The sequence below is a fragment of the Ranitomeya variabilis genome, chromosome 4, assembly GCF_051348905.1.
Source record: "Ranitomeya variabilis isolate aRanVar5 chromosome 4, aRanVar5.hap1, whole genome shotgun sequence".
NCBI classification, from domain to species: domain Eukaryota; kingdom Metazoa; phylum Chordata; class Amphibia; order Anura; family Dendrobatidae; genus Ranitomeya; species Ranitomeya variabilis.
Genome location: NC_135235.1, coordinates 638,514,639 through 638,534,680, shown reverse-complemented (window position 1 = coordinate 638,534,680; position 20,042 = coordinate 638,514,639). Strand labels below are relative to the sequence as shown.

At 42.7% G+C, this 20,042-nt stretch overlaps 1 protein-coding gene across 3 annotated transcripts in view; it reads left to right on the top strand.

Annotated features, from left to right (window-relative positions):
- The window catches only part of LOC143767203 (uncharacterized), a 684,359-nt gene that overhangs the window by 434,834 nt on the left and 229,483 nt on the right, over window positions 1-20,042 (top strand). For 2 of the 3 annotated variants that reach the window (XM_077255335.1, XM_077255333.1), the window contains exons 2-3: window positions 17,156-17,279; window positions 17,363-17,460. In XM_077255335.1, the coding sequence (XP_077111450.1) occupies window positions 17,156-17,279; window positions 17,363-17,460 (222 nt within the window). Of the gene's footprint in view, window positions 1-16,906; window positions 17,083-17,155; window positions 17,280-17,362; window positions 17,461-20,042 lie in introns of those variants that run through there. The other variant, XM_077255334.1, reaches the window with a different exon arrangement.

The window sequence follows — 20,042 nt, the reverse complement described above, 5'->3', positions numbered from 1 at the left end:
GCAGGATTATGTGGTAATGTCCTGGGGGCGGGATTATGTATGGTAATGTGGGGGGCGGGATTATGTGTAGTAATGTGGGGGGCGGGATTATGTGTTGGGCGGCGGGATTATGTGTGGTGATGTGTTGAGGAAGCGGGATTATGTGTGGTGATGTGGGGGGCGGGATTATGTGTGGTGGGGGGCGGGGGTTATGTGGTGATGGGGGTCGGGATTGTGTGTGGTAATGTGGGGGCGGGATTGTGTGTGGTAATGTGGGGGCGGGATTGTGTGTGGTGATGTAGGGGGGCGGAGCTACTGTGCAGGGGGCTGGATTAGCGAGTAATCATGATGCCTCATATATATAGATAACAATGAACTTTTTAATATAGAAACAAAGGGGCTGTTCCACGAACAAAGTACATTTTAATTCATACATCTTAACATAATATTCCAATATTTTATTTTATGTAAGAGCAGTAAAAAGCAATGGTCTAATTTAACCCCTTAACTACCAATGAAGGATTTATCTGTTAGTGGACGCCTACCCCAGTTTGGTGTGGTCTCTGGCTGTAAGATCGCACTTTTTCCGGTACATGTCAGCTGTTTTGAACAGCTGACATGGCAGCTAACAGCCGTGGGAGAAATCGTGATCCCCCACGGCTGTTAACCCATTAAATGCTGCTGTCAAACGATGACAGTGACATTTAACATAAATTTCCTGCAATCGTGGCGGAAATCTGCCCATCGGTGACCCCCTCTGTGGTTGTCACTGCCGAATTGCTATGAGCGCCATCCAGTGGTCAGCACTCATAGCAACTGAGGTATTCTGCTACATGCAGGTGATCTAATCAGCGCCTGCATGTAGCAGAGCAGATCGGGTTATGGTAGCTTCTATTTGTTATGGTCGAATTCAGAATCGCCCGATCAATGAATAAAAAAAGGATTAACCTGATCGCCAAATGGCATAGCGATGAAAAAAGTCAAAAGGCCAGAAATATGCTTTTTGGTTGCCACCACATTGCATTAAAATGCAATAATGGGCGATCAAAAAATCAGTGCGCAAAACAAAGCCCTCACGCAACCCAAGATCACGAAAAATGGAAACACTACGTAAAAATGGCGCAATGTTTTTTTTTTTTAACAAAGTTTGGAATTTTTTTTCACCACTTAGCTAAAAAAGAACCTAGACTTGTTTGGTGTTTATGAGCTCATAATGACCTGGAGAATCATGATGGCAGGTCAGTTTTAGCATTTAATGTACCTAGTATGTTTCCAAACCTAGGTATGTTTACACATTAAGATTCGTTCAGGATTTGCTACGGATTGGACACTGTGTACAGCCGCAGCGTCCAGATGTTACGGCATAGTGGAGGGGATTTTATGAAATCCCATCTCCACTATGCGTGCAGGGCCGCATCCGGCAGCACTGCGTAACCGGACATGCGGCGTATCTTTCCAGATCGCAGCATGTCTATTCATTTGCGAAGACGCTCCGTCTCCGCAAGATAAATAACATTGTCTATGAATATGACGTGGTGATTCAGCATGTGTTCAATGAACACATCCAGAATCACTGTACGTACAACAGGGCGCGGCGCTTTGGGCAGAGCTCGGTAACCGCTGCGTCTAGAGATTACGAACTGTGGAAACATACCCTTAGGATTGGGGCTAAAGTTAGGGTTAGAGTTGGGATTAAGGTTAAGGTTGGATAAGGGTTAGGGTTGAGATTAGGGTTAGGGTTGGGATTAGTTGGATGAGAGTTATGGTTGGGATTAGGGTTACGTTTGTGGTTAGGGTTGGGATTCGGGTTAGGGGTGTGTTGGGATTTGGGTTAGGGTTGTGATTACAGTTAGGGGTGTGTTGGGGTTAGGGTTGTGATTAGGGTTAGGGTTGTGATTAAGGTTATGGTTAGGGTTGGGATTAGGGTTAGGGGTGTTTGGGGTTAGGGTTGGAGTTAGAATTGGGGGGTTTCCACTGTTTAGGTACATCAGGGGTTTCCAAACGCAAAAAGGCGCCACGATGGATTCCAGCAAATTTTGCGTTCAAAAAGTCAAATGGTGCTCCCTCGCTTCTGAGCTCTGCTGTGTGACCAAATAGTGGTTTACCCCCATATATGTGGCATCAGCGTACTCAGGACAAATCGGACAACAACTTTTGGGGTCCAATTTCTCCTGTTACCCTTGGGAAAATGAAAAATTGCGGGCTAAAAAATCATTTTTGTGGAAAAAAATTATTTTTTTATTTTCACGGCTCTGCGTTATAAACTTCTGTGAAGCACTTGGGTGTTCAATGGGCTCAGCACACATCTAGATAAGCTCCATGGTGGGGTCTAGTTTCCAAAATGGGTTCACTTGTGGGGGTTTACTACTGTTTAGGCACATCAAGAGTTCTGCAAACGCAACATTATGCCCACAGACCATTCTATCAAAGTCTGCATTCCAAAACATCACTACTTCCCTTCTGAGCTCCAACGTGTGCCCAAACAGTAGTTTTCTCCAACATATGTGATATCAGTGTACTCAGGACAAATTGGACAACAGCTTTTGAAGTCCAGTTTCTCCTGTTACCCTTGGGAAAATAAAAAAGTGTGGGGTAAAAAAATCATTTTTGTGGAATTTTTTATTTTCACGGCTCTGCGCTATAAACTTTAGTGAAACATTTGGGGGTTTAAAGTTCACACAACACATCTAGATAAGTTCCTTTTGGGGTCTAGTTTCCAAAATTGGGGAACTTACGGGGCTTTCTACTGCTTAGGCACATTAGGTGCTCTGCAAATGCAACATGATGCCCGCAGACATTCTATCAAAGTCTGCAGTCCAAAACGGCGCTCCATCCCTTCCGAGCTCTGCCATGCGCCCAATCAGTGGTCCCCGCCACATATTGGGTATCGGCTTACTCATGACAAACCGGACAACAACATTTTGTGTCTAATTTCTCCAATTACCCTTATGAAAATAAAAAATTGCCAGCTAAAAAATCATTTTTGAGGGAAAAAAAAGATTTTTTATTTTCACGACTCTGAGTTATAAATTTCTGTGAAGCACTTGGGGGTTCAAAGTCCTCACCACTAGTGATGAGCGAATTTACTCGTTGCCCGGGTTTTCCCCGAGCACGCTTGGGTGGTCTCCGAGTATTTGTAAGTGCTCGGAGCTTTAGTTTTCATTTCCGCAGCTGAATGATTTACAGCTACTATCCAGCCTGAGTACATGATCATCCGATCATTAAGTTTATTTGCTCATCACTACTCACCACACAGCTAGATAAGTTCCTTAAGGGGTCTAGTTTCCAAAATGGTGTCACTTGTGGGGGGTTTCCACTGTTTAGGCACATCAGGGTCTCTCCAAACGAACGTGACATGGTGTCCGATCTCAATTACAACCAATTCTACATTGAAAAAGTCAAACGGCGCTCCTTCCCTTCCGAGCTCTGCTGTGCACCCAAACAGTGGTTTTTCCCCACATAACGTGTATCGGCGTACTCAGGAAAAATTGCACAACAACATTTGGGGTCTAATTTCTCCTGTTACCCTTGGGAAAATAAAAATTTTGGGGGCAAAAAGATAATTTTTGTGGAAAAAATACGATTTTTTATTTTCATGGCTCTACGTTATAAACTTTTGTGAAGCACTTGGGTGTTCAAAGTCCTCACCACTAGTGATGAGCGAATTTACTTGTTGCCCGGGTTTTCCCGATCATGATCGGGTTGTCTCCGAGCATTTGTAAGTGCACAGAGCTTTAATTTTCATCTCCGCAGCTGAATGATTTACAGCTACTCTCCAGCCTGAGTATATGTGGGGGTTGCTTGGTTGCTAGGGAATCCGCACATGTAAACAAGTTGTCTAATAGCTGCAAATCGTTCAGCTGCAGCGATGAAAACTAAATCTCCGAGCAGTCATAAATACTCGGAGATCACCCGAGCATCGAGTATATTTGCTCATCACTACTCACCACACAGCTAAATAAGTTCCTTAAGGGGTCTAGTTTCCAAAATGGTGTCACTTGTGGGGGTGTTTCCACTGTTTAGGCACATCAGGGTCTCTCCAAACGAACACGACATGGTGTCCGATCTCAATTCCAGCCAATTCTACATTGAAAAAGTCAAAATGCGCTCCTTCCCTTCCGAGCTCTGCTGTGAACCCAAACAGTGGTTTTTCCCCACATAACGTGTATCGGCGTAGTCAGGAGAAATTGCACAACAACATTGGGGGTCTAATTTCTCCTGTTACCCTTGGGAAAATAAAAATTTTGGGGGCAAAAAGATAATTTTTGTGGAAAAAATAAGATTTTTATTTTCATGGCTCTACGTTATGAATGTCTGTGAAGCACTTGGGGGTTCAAAGTGCTCACCACACATCCAGATAAGTTCCTTAAGGGGTCTAGTTTCCAAAATGGTGTCACTGGTGGGGAGTTCCACTGTTTAGGCACATCAGGGTCTCTCCACACGAACGTGAAATGGTATCCGATCTCAATTCCAGCCAATTCTACATTGAAAAAGTCAAACGGCGCTCCTTCCCTTCCGAGCTCTGCTGTGCACCCAAACAGTGGTTTTTCCCCACATAACGTGTATTGGCATGCTCAGGACAATTTGCACAACGACATTGGGGGTCTAATTTCTCCTGTTACCCTTGGGAAAATAAAAATTTTGGGGCGAAAAAAATATTTGTCGAAAAAATATGATTTTATATTTTCACGGCTCTACATTATAAACTTCTGTGAAGCACATGGGGGTTCAAAGTCCTCACCACTAGTGATGAGCAAATTTACTTGTTGCCCGGGTTTTCCCGAGCATGCTCAGGTGTTCTCCGAGTATTTATAAGTGCTCGGAGCTTTAGTTTTCCTCTCTGCAGCAGAATGATTTACAGCTACTATCCAGCCTGAGTACATGTGGGGGTTGCCTGGTTGCTAGGGAATCCCCACATGTAATCAAGCTGTCTAATAGCTGCAAATCATTCAGCTGCAGAGATTAAAACTAAATCTCCGATCAGTCATAAATACTCGGAGATCACCCGAGCATTGAGTATATTCGCTCATCTCTACTCACCACACAGCTAGATAAGTTCCTTAAGGGGTCTAGTTTCCAAAATGGTGTCACTTCAGGGGGGTTTCCACTGTTTAGGCATATCAAGGGCTCTCCAAACGCGACATGGTGTCCTATCTCAATTCCAGCCAATCGTCCATTGAAAAAGTCAAACTTCGCTCCTTCCCTTCCGAGCTCTGCTGTGCACCCAAACAGTGGTTTTTCCCCACATAACGTGTATTGCATACTCAGAACACATTACACAACAACATTGGGGGTCTAGTTTCTCCTGTTACCCTTGCGAAAATAAAAATTTGGGGGCGAAAAATAATTTTTGTGGAAAAAATACGATTTTTTATTTTCATGGCTCTACGTTATAAACTTCTGTGAAGCACTTGGGGGTTCAAAGTGCTCACCACCCATCTAGATAAGTTCCTTAAGGGGTCCAGTTTCCGAAATGGTGTCACTTGTGGGGGTTTCCACTGTTTAGGCACATCAGGGGCTCTCCAAATGCAACATCGTCCGATTTCAATTCCAGCCAATTCTGCATTGAAAAAGTCAGACGGCACTTCTTTTCTTCCGAGCTGTGCCTTGCACCCAAAGAGTGGTTCACTCCACAAATGGGGTATCGGCGTATTCAGGAGAAATTGCACAACAAATTTTGTGGCTCATTTTCTCTTTTTACACTTGTAAAAATAAAAAAAATGGTTCTGAAGTAAAATGTTTGTAAAAAAAAGTTGGATGTTATTTTTTTCCTTCCACATTGCTTCAGTTCCTGTGAAGCACGTAAAGGGTTAATAAACTTCTTAAATGTGATTTTGAGCACCTTGAGGGGTGCAGTTTTTAGATTGGTGTCACTTTTGGGTATTTTCTGTCATGTAACCCCTCAAAGTGACTTTAAATGTCAGATGGTCCCTAAAAAATGGTTTTATGAATTTTGTAAAAATTAGAAATTGCTGGTCAACTTTTAACCCTTACAACTTCCTAACTAAAAAAATTTTGTTTCCAAAATTCTGCTCATGTAGATATATAGACAGGGAAATGTTACTTATTAACTATTTTGTGTGCAATACTGTGTATTTCTGAATTAAGGGAATAAAAATTCAAAGTTTGAAAATTCCTAAATTTTAAACATTTTCGCCATATTTCCGTTTTTTTCATAAATAAGCACAAGTAATATCAAATAAATGTTACCACTAACAGTCAGTACAATATGTCACAAAAAATCAGACTCAGAATCAGCGGGATTCGTTAAAGTGTTCCAGAGTCATAACCTCATAAAGTGACAGTGATCAGAATTGTAAAAATTGACATAGTCATTAACTCCTTTACCCCCAAGGGTGGTTTGCCGCTTCCTGTTCCTTCATTAGCGTCCCCGGCACCTGCGCTGTAAGCTCGAAAGGCAGCGCAACTGCGCATGTTCGAAAAAAACCTTACAGCGCAGGTGCCGGGGTCACTAGTGAAGGAAGAGGAGGCGGCGCCCCGAGTGCAGAGGCCCTTAGTGACGGCTGGGAGGCTTTTGTGTCAGGGAGGAAAAGACATGCCCCCTGACAAATTTAGGTATGAGGGGCACATTATAAAAGCGATTATTGCAGCGTTGGCAGGGACCAGAACTAAAAGAGCCACCATGGCAGCATGCAGCATTAGTGCTGCACAAGGTGGCTCTTTTAGTTAAAAACACCTGGGGGGGTGACAGGTTCCCTTTAATGACCGGGCCAATTTTTACAATTCAGACCACTGTCCATTTATGAGGTTATAACTCTGGAATGCTTCAATGGATCCCGGTGATTCTGACATTGTTTTCTCGTGACGTATTGTACTTCATGGTAGTGGTAAAATTTCCTTGACATTACTTAAGTTCATTTGTGACAAAAATGGAAATTTGGCAAAAATTTTGAAAATTTTGCAATTTTCCAACTTTGAATTTTCATGCCTTTAAATCACAGATATATGTCACACAAAATACTTAATATGTAACATTTCCCACATGTCTACTGTACATCAGCACAATTTTGGAACCAACATTTTTTTTTTTTGTTAGGCAGATATAAGGGTTAAAAGTTGACCAATTTCTCATTTTTACAACACCATTTTTTTTTAGGTACCACATCACATTTGAAGTCACTTTGAGGGGTCTATATGATAGAAAATAACCAAGTGTGACACCATTCTAAAAACTGCACCATCAAGGTGCTCAAAACCACATTCAAAAAGTTTATTAACCCTTCAGGTGTTTCACAGGAATTTATGGAATGTTTAAAAAATGAACATTTAACTTTTTTCACAAAGAATTTAGTTCAGATCCAATTTGTTTTATTTTACCAAGAGTATCAGGAGAAATTGGACCACAAAAGTTATTGTACAATTTGTCCTGAGTACACAGATACCCCATATGTGGAGGTAAGCCACTGTTTGGGCGCATGGCAGAGCTCGGAAGGGAAGGAGCGCCATTTGACTTTTCAATGCTAAATTGGCTGGAATTGAGATAGGACGCCATGTCTCATTTGGAGAGCCCCTGATGTGCCTAAACAATGGAAACCCACCAAAAGTGACATTATTTTGGAAAGTAAACCCCCTATGTGGTGAGCTCTTTGAACCCCCAAGTGCTTCACAGAAGTTTATAATGTAGAGCCGTAAAAATAAAAAATCTTATTTTTTTTCACAAAAATAATTTTTCACCCCAAATTTTTTATTTTCCCAAGGGTAACAGGAGAAATTGGACACCAAGCGTTGTTGTGCAATTTGTCCTGAGTACTCTGATACCCCATATGTGGAGGTAAGCCACTGTTTGGGTGCATGGCAGAGCTCGGAAGGGAAGGAGCGCCCTTTGAGTTTTCAATGCAGAATTAGCTGGAATTGAGATAGGACGCCATGTCTCGTTTGGAGAGCCCCTGATGTGCCTAAACAGTGGAAATCCCCCCAAAGTGACCCCATTTTGGAAAGTAGACCCCCTAAGGAACTTATCTAGATGTGTGGTGAGCACTTTGAGCCCCCAAGTGCTTCACAGAAGTTTATAATGTAGAGCTGTGAAAATTAAAAAATAATTTTTTTCCCACAAAAATGATCTTTTAGCCTCCAATATTATATTTTTCCAAGGGTACCTGGAGAAATTAGACCCCAAAAGTTGTTGTGCAATTTGTCCTCAGTACGCTGATACCCCATATGTGGGAGAAAACTACTGTTTGGGCACATGGCAGAGCTTGGAAGGGAAGAAGTGGCGTTTATGAATGCAGATTTTGACGGAATGGTATGAGGGCGTTACGTTGCGTTTGCAGAGCTCCTCATGTACCTAAACAGTATAACCCCCCCACAAGTGACCCCATATTGGAAACTAGACCCCCCAAGGAACTTATCTATATGTCTTGTGAGAACAGTGAACTCCCAAGTGTTTCACTAAAGTTTATAACGCAGAGCCGTGAAAATAAAAATCTTTTTTCCACAAAAATAAATTTTTATCCCCTAGTTTTGTATTTTCTCAAGGGTAGCAGGAGAAATTGGACCCCAAAAGTTGTTGTCCAATTTGTCCTGAGTACGCTGATACCCCATATGTGGGGGTAAACTAATGTTTGGGCGCATGGCGGAGATCAGAAGAGAAGGAGCAACGTTTTACTTTTACAAGGCAGAATTGTATGGAATTGAGATCGGACGTCATGTCGCATTTGCAGAGCCCCTGGTGTGCCTAAACAGTGGAAACCTCCCAATTCTAACTCCAACCCTAACCCCAACACACCCCCAACCCTAATCCCAAACCTAACCACACCCCTACCCCAACACACCCCTAACCCCAAACCTAACCACACCCCTAATCCGAACACACCCCTAACCCTAATCCCAACCCTAACCATACCCCTAACCCTGACACACCCCAAACCCAACCGTAAAAGTAATCCAAACCCTAACCCCAACCCTAACTTTAGCCCCATCCCTAACTCCAGCCCCAACCCTAACTTTAGCCCCAACCCGAACCCTAACTTTAACCATAACTTTAGCCCCAACCCTAACTTTAGCTCCAGCCCTAACTTTAGCCCCAACCCTAACTTTAGCCCCAACCCTAACCCTAATGGGAAAATGGAAATAATAATTATTTTTTAATTATTTTTCCCTAACTAAGGCTGTGATAAAGGGGGGTTTGATTTACTATTTATAGCGGGTTTTTGTGTTTGGCAGCTGTCACACACTAAAAGACGCTTTTTATTGCAAAAAATATTGTTTACGTTATCACATTCTGAGAGCTATAATTTTTCCATATTTTGGTCCACAGAGTCATGTGAGGTCTTGTTTTTTGCGGGACGAGTTGACGTTTTTATTGGTACCAATTTTGGGCACATGACATTTTTTGATCGCTTTTTATTCCGATTTTTGTTAGGCAGAATGAACATAAACCAGCTATTCATGAATTTCTTTTCGGGGGGCGTTTATACCATTCCACATTTGGTAAAATTCATAAAGCAGTTTTATTCTTCGGGTCTGTACGATTACAGCGATATCTCATTTATATAATTTTTTTATGTTTTGGCGCTTTTATACAATAAAAACTATTTTATAGAAAAAATATTTATTTTTGCATCCCTTTATACTGAGGGCTATAACTTTTTTATTTTTTTGCTGATGATGCTGTATGGTAGCTCGTTTTTTGCGGGACAAGATGACGTTTTCGGCGGTACCATGTTTATATCCAGTTTTCTGATCACGTGTTATTCCACTTTTTTTTTTTAAATTCGTTTATTAATTCCAGAATAAAACAAACAATGCACACATTTGCATTTATCATTATCAATTATACCGCATAATACAAATAATTGCAGAATATCATCATATCCAAGGTTTATAGGGGTAATAAACTGTGCATGTTAAATCATTAGTGCCTATAAAATACCTACTATACAACTTTAACCAGTAATAGTTAGTCGCCAAAAGGAAAAAACAGATTTAAATCCTGCTCCGCAAGCGATGTCCCAAAACCACAAGCCCACTCTCCTGTGTGTGTATCTAATCAGTGTAGACTACAGAGTATGATAAGAGGAATTCCATCTACCCCAAATTTTTTCGAATTTACCTGGGCATCCTCTATTTTGGTACAGTGTTCTTTCATATGGAATGACCGAGTTCACCAAGTCAATCCAAGCTCTGAGAGACGGGGAGGAACCACCCATCCACCTTAACGCCAGTACCTTCCGTGCCAAGAAGAGCGTCTCACGAAGAAAGATCACAGTATGGTGATCCCAGGCCTCTGTATCCCACACCCCGAATAAGCAGGTCAATGGCTCAAGTGGGACAGGGATTGACAATAAAGATGTTAATAATGTTGTGACCTCTTTCCAATAGTGAAAAATTACCAGGCACCTCCATATCATATGGATAAAATCTGTTTCATGTGTATGACATCGTAAGCAATCTGACGAGTGGAGGCGACCCATTTTAAAGAGTCGTGTCGGGGTCAAATAAGTCTGATAAATAATATATAGCTTGGTCATCCTGTTATTAACTGAAGGAGAAACTTTAGTTGAAGATTCTAGAATATCTTCCCATTCCTCTCCCAGTATATCGGGAAGAAGTCCCTCCCACTTCCCTTTTATAGAGTTAATAGTAGACCCATCTCCCACGGATAATAAATATGTATATAAAGAGGAAATGAGTCCCTGAGGACCCTTTGAGTTGAGAATGCCTATCAGAGGTAGAGATGAGATTGCTCGACCTGCACCCACATTTCGTATATGCGATTGGAAAGCTGACCTTAGCTGTAAATAACGGAAGAATTGAGATCTTGGGATGTTGTAAGTATTCCGTAGTTGTTCTAAGGATACAAAAAACCCCTGGTCATGTACATTACCCACCGAAAGAACACCACACGAGATCCAGAACTCAGTAGATGGGTGATTCAATAGTTCTGGGAAACAACTATTATTCCACAGTGGCATTTAGGCTATTAACGTATATCTGCAAATTTAATAACTCTTTTAATTTGTCTCCATATTAATCTCGCCAGTCGAAGTAAAGGCAGCAAACGGGGAGCACTGACTTTCTCCACTTCCAAAAAACCCAATGGACAACCAATCCGGGCAGAATGGATTAGATGACTCTCTGAATTAGGTAGGGAGTTATTAGGCATCCATTTGCTTATTGCCTTAGCTTGCCCGGCAAGATGGTACAGATAAACGTCTGGTAGGGCCGCCCCACCCCCCTTTTTCGGTCTCTGTAAAGTAGATAGTTTAAGTTTGGGTCTGGTCTTCCCCCATATAAAGGATGTAACTAGAGAGTTCAAATTTGCAAAGAAAGACTTGGGTATTGGCACGGCACTATGTTGGAAACAGTAATTAAGTTTGGGAAGCAATATCATTTTAATTAGATAAATGCGGCCTGCAACAGAGAGGGGGAGTTTGCTCCAGGTTATAAATTTAGATTTGACCAGGTCTAATAGTGGATAAATGTTAAGTTGTAAGTCCAGCCGACTACATTGAGACATATGGATTCCTAGATATTTGAAATTGGAGACTACAGGTAGTGACGAGAGATTTTCGAGACAATGTATCAGAGCATGAGATAGAGGCATCAGGGCAGACTTGTCCCAATTTATATAAAGACCGGAGAATTTACTAAATTTATCAATGGTCGTTATTACTTGTGGTAGTGTTTCTTCTATTTTATCCATAAATATGAGCATGTCATCGGCATAAAGACCGATGGCATCCACACGATCCGCAATATTTATTCCCTTAATATCTGTGGAGGACCTTATGCGTATTGCCAAAGCCTCTATCGCGAAGGCAAAGAGGGCCGGGGACAGAGGACATCCTTGACGGGTTCCCCTGTGCAAGGTAAAAGAATCAGAGATAGTATTATTCACAATTACACGTGCCCTAGGATTCCTATATAGTGTATCTATCCCTCTAATAAATTTGTCCCCAAAACCGTATTTCTGTAGACATGCGGAGAGGAAGGGCCACTCGAGAGAGTCGAACGCTTTGGCTGTGTCTAGTGATGCCAGTGCCCAATTATTATCCGACTCTAAAGAACTATATTGAATCACCGATTGGACCCGCCTAATATTGATAGAAGTACTTTTCCCAGGCATAAAGCCAGTTTGATCTGGGTGTATAAGGTCTAATATGATCGTGTTTAATCTAGTAGCCAAGATTTTAGTGAAGATTTTATAATCTACGTTCACCAATGATATGGGGCGATACAATCCACATTCCAAAGGATCCTTCCCCTCCTTTTTTAGTACAATAATATTTGCATCGTAAAATGTTTCAGGCATAGATTCTCCCTCCCATATGCTCCGGAGTATCTTCAGTAAACGTGGTGCCAGGTGGCTCCGATATTTTTTATAGAACTCAGCGGGAAACCCGTCAGGTCCAGGGGCCTTCCCAGTGGCCATGTCCATTATAGCGTGCTCCACTTCCTCCAGAGTAAACTCGGCCTCCATAAAAGCTTGCTGGGTTGGACACAGTGAGGGGAACGTTATGTCAGATAAATAGTCTACACATTCAGGGACACCAAGATCACTACTAGATTTGTACAATAACTTATAGTAATTACAAAAACACCGAAGAATCTCCTCAGTAGAGGATACCAGCGAACCATCAAGTGCCCGAATCTGTAGTACTGTATTAGAGGTATTATGCTGGCGTACTAAAAAGGCTAGAAGTGTACTGGCCTGATTCCCCAGCTCAAAATAGGATTGACGGGTAAAGAATAATTTACGTTTCGATTTAGTGTCTATATGCTGGGTATATAATCTTTGGGAAGTGAGCCATTCCGCTCTGTTGCCACTGGTTTGATTGGTTACATAGGCGGCCTCCGAATCCCTCAGTCGCCGCTCCATCTCATCATCCTCCCCTGCCGTCACCCTTTTTATGTAGGAAATTGTGGAGGACAGACATCCCCTTAAATATGCCTTTAGAGTGTCCCAAAACAGATTAAGATTCGAGGAGTCTGGATGAGTAGAGACAAAGCAGTTCAGCTGATCAACCGTTCTATCACTAGAATCTATCAATTTCAACCAGAAGGGATTCAATTTCCAAGATATATTATTATTTGACTGACTCTATTTAAATTTAAGAATAACTGGACTGTGGTCTGATATCCCCCTATTACCATGTTCGACACTATCCACCCATAATGCCAGGTCACTAGATCCAAATATGTAATCTATGCGAGATAGAGATCGTCTAGTTGATGAATGGCAGGTATATTCCTTTGTCTCAGGGTGGCGTGTTCTCCATAGATCTAACCATCCGCTACAGCTCATAAATAGTGCCAATTGAGAGGGGGATTGAGCAGGATGCCCCCCGGACATCTCACCGTCCAGTCTCAATCTATCTTTAAAATTATCCATGACTAAGTTAAAGTCTCCCATACAAATAACACTAGCATTAGGATAATTTAGGGAGAAACCCATTGCCATGCGGAGAACCGATATACTAGCCGGGGGTGGGTTATAAACACATAATATCACATATTCCCGCGTATTAATAAAGGCGTGTACAAAAACAAAGCGACCCTCGGGATCTCGTCGTGCCTCCCTAGCCTCCCATCTAACACTCCTATGTATCAACAAAGAGACCCCTCTGGAGTAGCTAGTATGAATGCGTGAAGGGACCACTGCACCCACGGCTTTTGTGTACATTTAACTGTCTCTGGTCAGATGTGTCTCCACAAGCCCTACAACATAGGGATGATACCTTTTAATCTGCGAAAATACCTTGATTTTCTTTCGGGGAGTCTTAATACCCCGTATATTCCATGTCATATATATAATCTCAGACCCCATATCCACACTTAGAAAAAGGAATAATATACACCATAACCTGAGCAGGGATCAGAGCATAAAATTATCATTGGCGACTAACAAACATACCAAACAATCAAAACTGGTGTAAAAACCCAAACAAAACAGAGTTTGAACAGTGGAGGAGTATAATCCTATACTCCTACAGTCAGATAGAAAAGGGGATACCCTCACTGGAACCAGCGTCCGGTATTGTTGATAAACTCAACACCCATATGGAGAGCTCCAATTTGTGTTGCCATTAGACAAGGAGAACTACTTAGGAATCCGACACTCTAGACCCCTTGTATGACCGCAACCATTCGGCTACCTCCGCCGGATCAGTAAAGAATAAGGAGGAGCCTTCATGGACAATGCGGAGTCGAGCTGGGTAAAGCATGGAGTAAATGATGTTCTTATCCCTGAGCTGCTTTTTAACTTCCATAAATCGGACTCGCTGCTTTTGAAGTTCCATGGAGAAATCCGGGAAGATTGATATAGTAGCGTTATTGAATTTAATAGGGCCCTTGTGCCTTGCCAAGCGAAGAATCGCATCCCTGTCTCTGCAATTGAGGAGGCGCACCAAAAAAGGCCGGGGTGGAGTTCTGGGAGGAAGAGATCTCGTTATTCCACTTTTTGTTCTGCGATATGATGATAAAGCAATGTTTTTTTGCCTCGTTTTTTTTTTTTTATGGTGTTCACTGAAGGGGTTAACTATTTGGACAGTTTTATAGGTCGGGTAGTTACCGATGTGGTGATACTAAATATGTGTACTTTTATTGTTTTTTTTATTTATTTACATAAATGTATTTATTGGGACAATATATAAATATTTTTTTTTTTTTACACATGTAAAATATTTTTTTTTTACTTTGTCCCAGGGTGGGACATCATGCTATAGTGTCAGATCGCTGATCGACACTTTGCATAGCACTCTGTCAGATCTGCAATCTGACAGGCAGTGCTGCAGGCTTGCAAGCCACCTCCCTGCGGACCCGGAAGGCCCCCCGCTGCCATCTTGGATACGGGGCCTGCAGGGAGGAGGATGGAGGAGACGCTCGGAACAATGTGATCACATCGCGATGTTCCAAAGGTCTCAGGAAAGAACGCAGGGAGCCCAATTCCTGCTTGATGCTTTCCTATGCCGCCAGAACGCTGCGATCATGTTTGATTGCAGTGTTCCGTGGGGGTTAATGTTAATCAGTTGATACCCGGCCGTGACCGCCAACGCTCCCCCGTCAGCGCAGCTGATCGGTGATGACGTACTATCACGTCGGTGGTCATAGGGGCCCAGACCACCTCGACAGGATAGCTGCAAATTGGTTCCGTCACTAAGGGGTTAAAGATTTTGTATCCACTTGTGAAATTTGTGTATGTGCTAACGTGTAGGTCATAACCGGCCGGGGAATTGGCTCCATTGCCAACTCCAGAAGTACCGTGGACTCATTTGTTCATGGATTTCATCATGAATTAACCTTTGTATGGAAGGAAAACTGTTGGTTGGTTGGTAGTTGACCTAATTAGTAGTTGGCTAATTTTGTTCCGTTATCGGGTTGTTGCGGATCCGCAGTGGTTTTCCATGAGTTTACAGTACCATGTAAACCTATGGAAAACAAAAACCGCAGTGCACAGTGCGGAAACGCCGCGGTTTACATTCCGCAGCATGTCAATTTTTTGTGCGGATTCCACAGCGGTTTACACCTGTTCCATAATAGGAATTCGCAGGTTTAAATTGCAGATGGAATCCGCACAAAAACTGTGGTAAATCCGCGGTAATTCTGCAGTGAATCCGCAGTGCGGTTTACCTGAGGATTTACAAAAACAGGTGCGGAAAAATCAGCAGACATCCCCCCTACGTGTGCACACAGCCTCAGGGTCCTCTATCAGTTAATTGAAGCCTTGCTGTACACAGATTAGACCTGTAACCCCGGAGAGTAATATAACAGTAAGTGATCATTTTTCAGTGTGAAATCACATTAGACTGGGAATATAAAAAATACAATGGAAAGAGATAATGTCGACGTAAACAACTCATCGGGGAAGTTATCAATAACTGTGCTGAGGAGCAGGTAGTGCAGTGTTGGAAATGTCAGCTGAATACAGAACTGGAGTCCAACTAACGTGTTAGAATCCAATCATTGGTCCTTACACAGGCGAACTATAGCACCAGATGCCCAGCTCCAGTGCCGCCATTATCTGAGGGAAATGGAGAGAAAAAACTTAACTGAACAAAAATGACATCACTGAGCAGTGGGAACATTGTGCAGTCAGATGAGTCCAGATTTCTGTGCTGATTAGTGGGTCAGAATCTCATACAAGCAGCAGGAATCCATGTGTCCTTTCTGTCAGGTGCAGTAATGGCGGGAATGTGTTCTTGGCTCATCCTGGGCCCTTTATTATCTCTGGATGGATGTTTGGCCATTAGGGCTTACAGAAGCATTTTGGCCAATCAGGTTCATCACTTCATGGCAGCTGTTTCCCCTACAGTAAAAGGACAATGCACCTTGTCACAATGGCCACTAGTCATAGAGGCCCCTGATCATGTGACCCCTGACTCCTCCCCTCCTGTGACCTCATCCCAGGTCCTGTGCGCACAGAGCAGCCATATCTGTGGTGTGCGGCTCTGCAGGTGGAGGTAGGTGCTGGAGATTCCCCATTACTGGGCGCAGGGGACAGTAACCCCCTCAGTGCTGAGCCTGTGATAAATCCCTGTATGTGACTATAATGGGACTGTGTGTTATACCGGGGGCAGGACGGGGCCATGACTGGATGTAGTGATCATGTGACGCCGGTAACAGCTCCGGAGGTTTCTTACATGGATCTTTATGATGTTACATCGTCATCTTCTCCCCATTCAGGTCCCTACAATATCGGATCCTCTCAGTGGAGATCTTCTATATAAGAGAATTCTCCTGAGTGACCCTACAAGGATGGATAGGGACAGGGACAAGATGGCGGAGAGGATATTACACCTCACCCTAGAGATCCTCTCCCGTCTTACTGGAGAGGTGAGAGATTCTGATGACGTCACATTACATCATTCTTATCTATGGGAATAACAGATGGACAGAACTGGAGAGGTGAGGACTCTGGGAATGTCTGTAGTGAGGTTTATTAATGTGTCTCTCCATAACCAGGATTACACAGTAGTGAAGAAGACCTCTAGTGAGCGCTGTCAGGCCCCTGTGTCTGAGGGATGGGGAAGACCCCTGAGCCCAATCACGGGGCCTCCACCTCACCCCCTGATACATGAGGACATCAACGACCAGAAGATCCTAGAACTCACCTACAAGATGATTGAGCTGCTGACTGGAGAGGTGACACTGCTGGGACATTATACAGTAATGCTATGGAGGGATCGGGGGATGACGGTATCATTGTATGTGTCAGGTTCCTATAAGGTGTCAGGATGTCACCGTCTATTTCTCCATGGAGGAGTGGGAGTATGTAGAAGGACACAAAGATCTGTACAAGGACGTCATGATGGAGGTTCCCCAGCCCCTCACATCACCAGGTAATAGACGGGACTAAATACACACGGCCTATAATTATCTGTATGTAAAGAATGAATTCAGTCCCTGTATGTGTTTCCTCCAGTTTTATCCAGTGAGAGGGCAACACCAGAGAGATGTCCCCATCCTCTTCTTCCACAGGACTGTAAACACGAAGATCCCAATGTTCCTCAGGATGATCAGGTAGATGGAGAGAAGGTGTCATGAGATCTCCCCTATGATGTGTATAAGGCTATGAATGTCTTGTGATCAGTCTTGTTTTATCCCCCAGTATTATACACTGAATGGCCAATTTATTAGAAACATTGACACTTTCTTTATTGAAACTTCCCTGTATAGAGATTACTAATAACTAATAATAATAATTGTATTTATATAGCGCCAACATATCCACAGCACTTTACGTTATAGAGGGGACTTGTACAGACAATAGATATTACAGAATAGTAATAAACACAGATCAAAACAGACACCAATAGGAATGAGGGCCCTGCTCTCAAGCTTACAATCTATGAGGAAAAGGGGAGACACCAGAGGTGGATGGTAACAGAACATGATGCAAGGAACCGGATTATGGTTTAAGTTTTTTGAATGAGCCACACAGGGATAGTTAGGTTAATGCGTTGAGGCGGTAGGCCAGTCTGAACAAATGCATTTTTAGGGCACGCATAAAACTGTGGGGATTAATCGTATTAACCTGGTTAGTGCATTCCAAAGAATTGGCGCAGCACGTGAAAAGTCTTGGAGACGGGAGCGGGAGGTTCTGATTATTTTTTTAATCAGATATTTTTTATTAAAGTTTTCAGGACATAACAGAATTTTCACCAAAATTCCCCATAATCTTTTCCCCATTCCCAACCGCTCCCCCCCTACCCAACCCTGGTCCAATGATAAAATATATCACAAGAAAAATACAGACATAGATAAGGCACATATCCCAAGGCACCAGTCATGGAGTACAACTAAATCACTTTCAGGGTGATATAAACATGGTGTCACGAGAATAAACTTACATACGGTAAGCCCAGAACATTCAACCATCCTGCCCAAATTTTCTCAAACACTGCCGGTCTACCCCGTTTAAGATAAATGGCCTTCTCTCTGCATAGTATGAGGTTTAGCTTATTTACATATTCTTTCCTCGTGGGAACTTTATCTGAGATCCAGTGATATGCTATTAATTTTCTAGCAGTAAAAAGCATTCTAGCAACAGCTATTTGTGAATAATCATCTCCTCCCGCCTCCTCAACATATCCAAGCACACAGACAATAGGATCTCTGGGAATATCCTGCTCTGTGGCAATATGTATTAAGTTGAGAACCATAATCCAAAATATTTGTATACAGGGACACGTCCAGAACATATGTAGGATATCTGCATTATCGAGCGTACACTTGGGACATTTTGAATCTGGCCTTAGACCCAAATCAAACAGCCACTTAGGAGTCCTATAAACCCTATAAAGGATATATAGTTGAGACAGACGGTTAGGCTCACTGAGGGACAACTTAGGGATCATTTGCATTAATGACTCCCATTGATCTACCGAAATCCCCCCCCCCCACTTGTTGTTCCCATTTCGCTAATGCAGTCATTGGGTGACCTATTAGCACCCTCGAGAGGAGGATACACGAATGAAATTAGTCCCCTTGTAGATGCCTGTAATCCAAGCCTATTAATAACAGTATCATGATGTATAATAATAGGGTGTATATGAGTCTGCATTGTATAAGCGTGTCTTACTTGTAAATACTGATAAAATACAGAATGCTGAAGTGAGAACTCCTTTCGTAAGTCCTCAAATGATTTAGACACCCCCATCTATCAGCTGTGAGAGCCACCAGATACCCACTCTTCGCCATTGCGCAAACCCCTTCAATGTCCTCAATTGCGGCAGGTATGGATTATCCCATAAAGGGGTATACCTCGTGAACCCAGTAATTACCCTTAAACTTTTAATTTTACCCCACACTTTGACCATAAGCATTACCGTCGGAAATTTAGAAACCCACGGTTTAAATTTATTCGCCTCTAACTTAGACAACAAGGGGACCCCGACCCCCCAGAAACTGAAGAATCCCTCGACCTCCCTCTATTTCCACAGATGTGTCCTCCATTCTACTTGCCAGATGTTGGCACTGGGAAGATAAAAAATATAGCCAAGGGTTAGGCATTGCCAACCCTCCCTGCTCCTTACTCCTTTGTAAGTGCTCTAACTTAATTCTCGCACCCTTTTTCAACCATATAAGTTCCCTAAACAGTGCATTAATTTTAAAGAACCTATTTTGGGGAAGCCAAATTGGGGAGTTATGAAGAACATATAAAAGCTGAGGCATAATCACCATTTTCAACAGTTTCACTCTCCCAACTATTGACAAATGTAACTTAGTCCAGGCCTTAATCTTCTGTTTAATCCTAGCCACAAGTGGGGAAAGATTTAAGCGTTCATAATCTAATATGTTGTTTGATACATTGATACCCAGGTATTTAAAACATGACACTACTGACACCTGTGGAGCTCTAACCACAGTTGGGTCTAATGGTAAAATAGCAGACTTTTCCCAATTTATGGCCAAACCCGATATAGCCCCAAACGCAGCAAAAAGTGACATTACTCCATTCAGCGATTTGTCATTCAGCCAAAAACAGGAGAATGTCATCGGCGTAGAGAACCACTTTCTCCTCTAATGTCCCGTACCTAAACCCCTCAATTTCTGGGCTAAGTCTTATCCTCGAAGCCAAAGGCTCCACCGCCAGGGCGAAC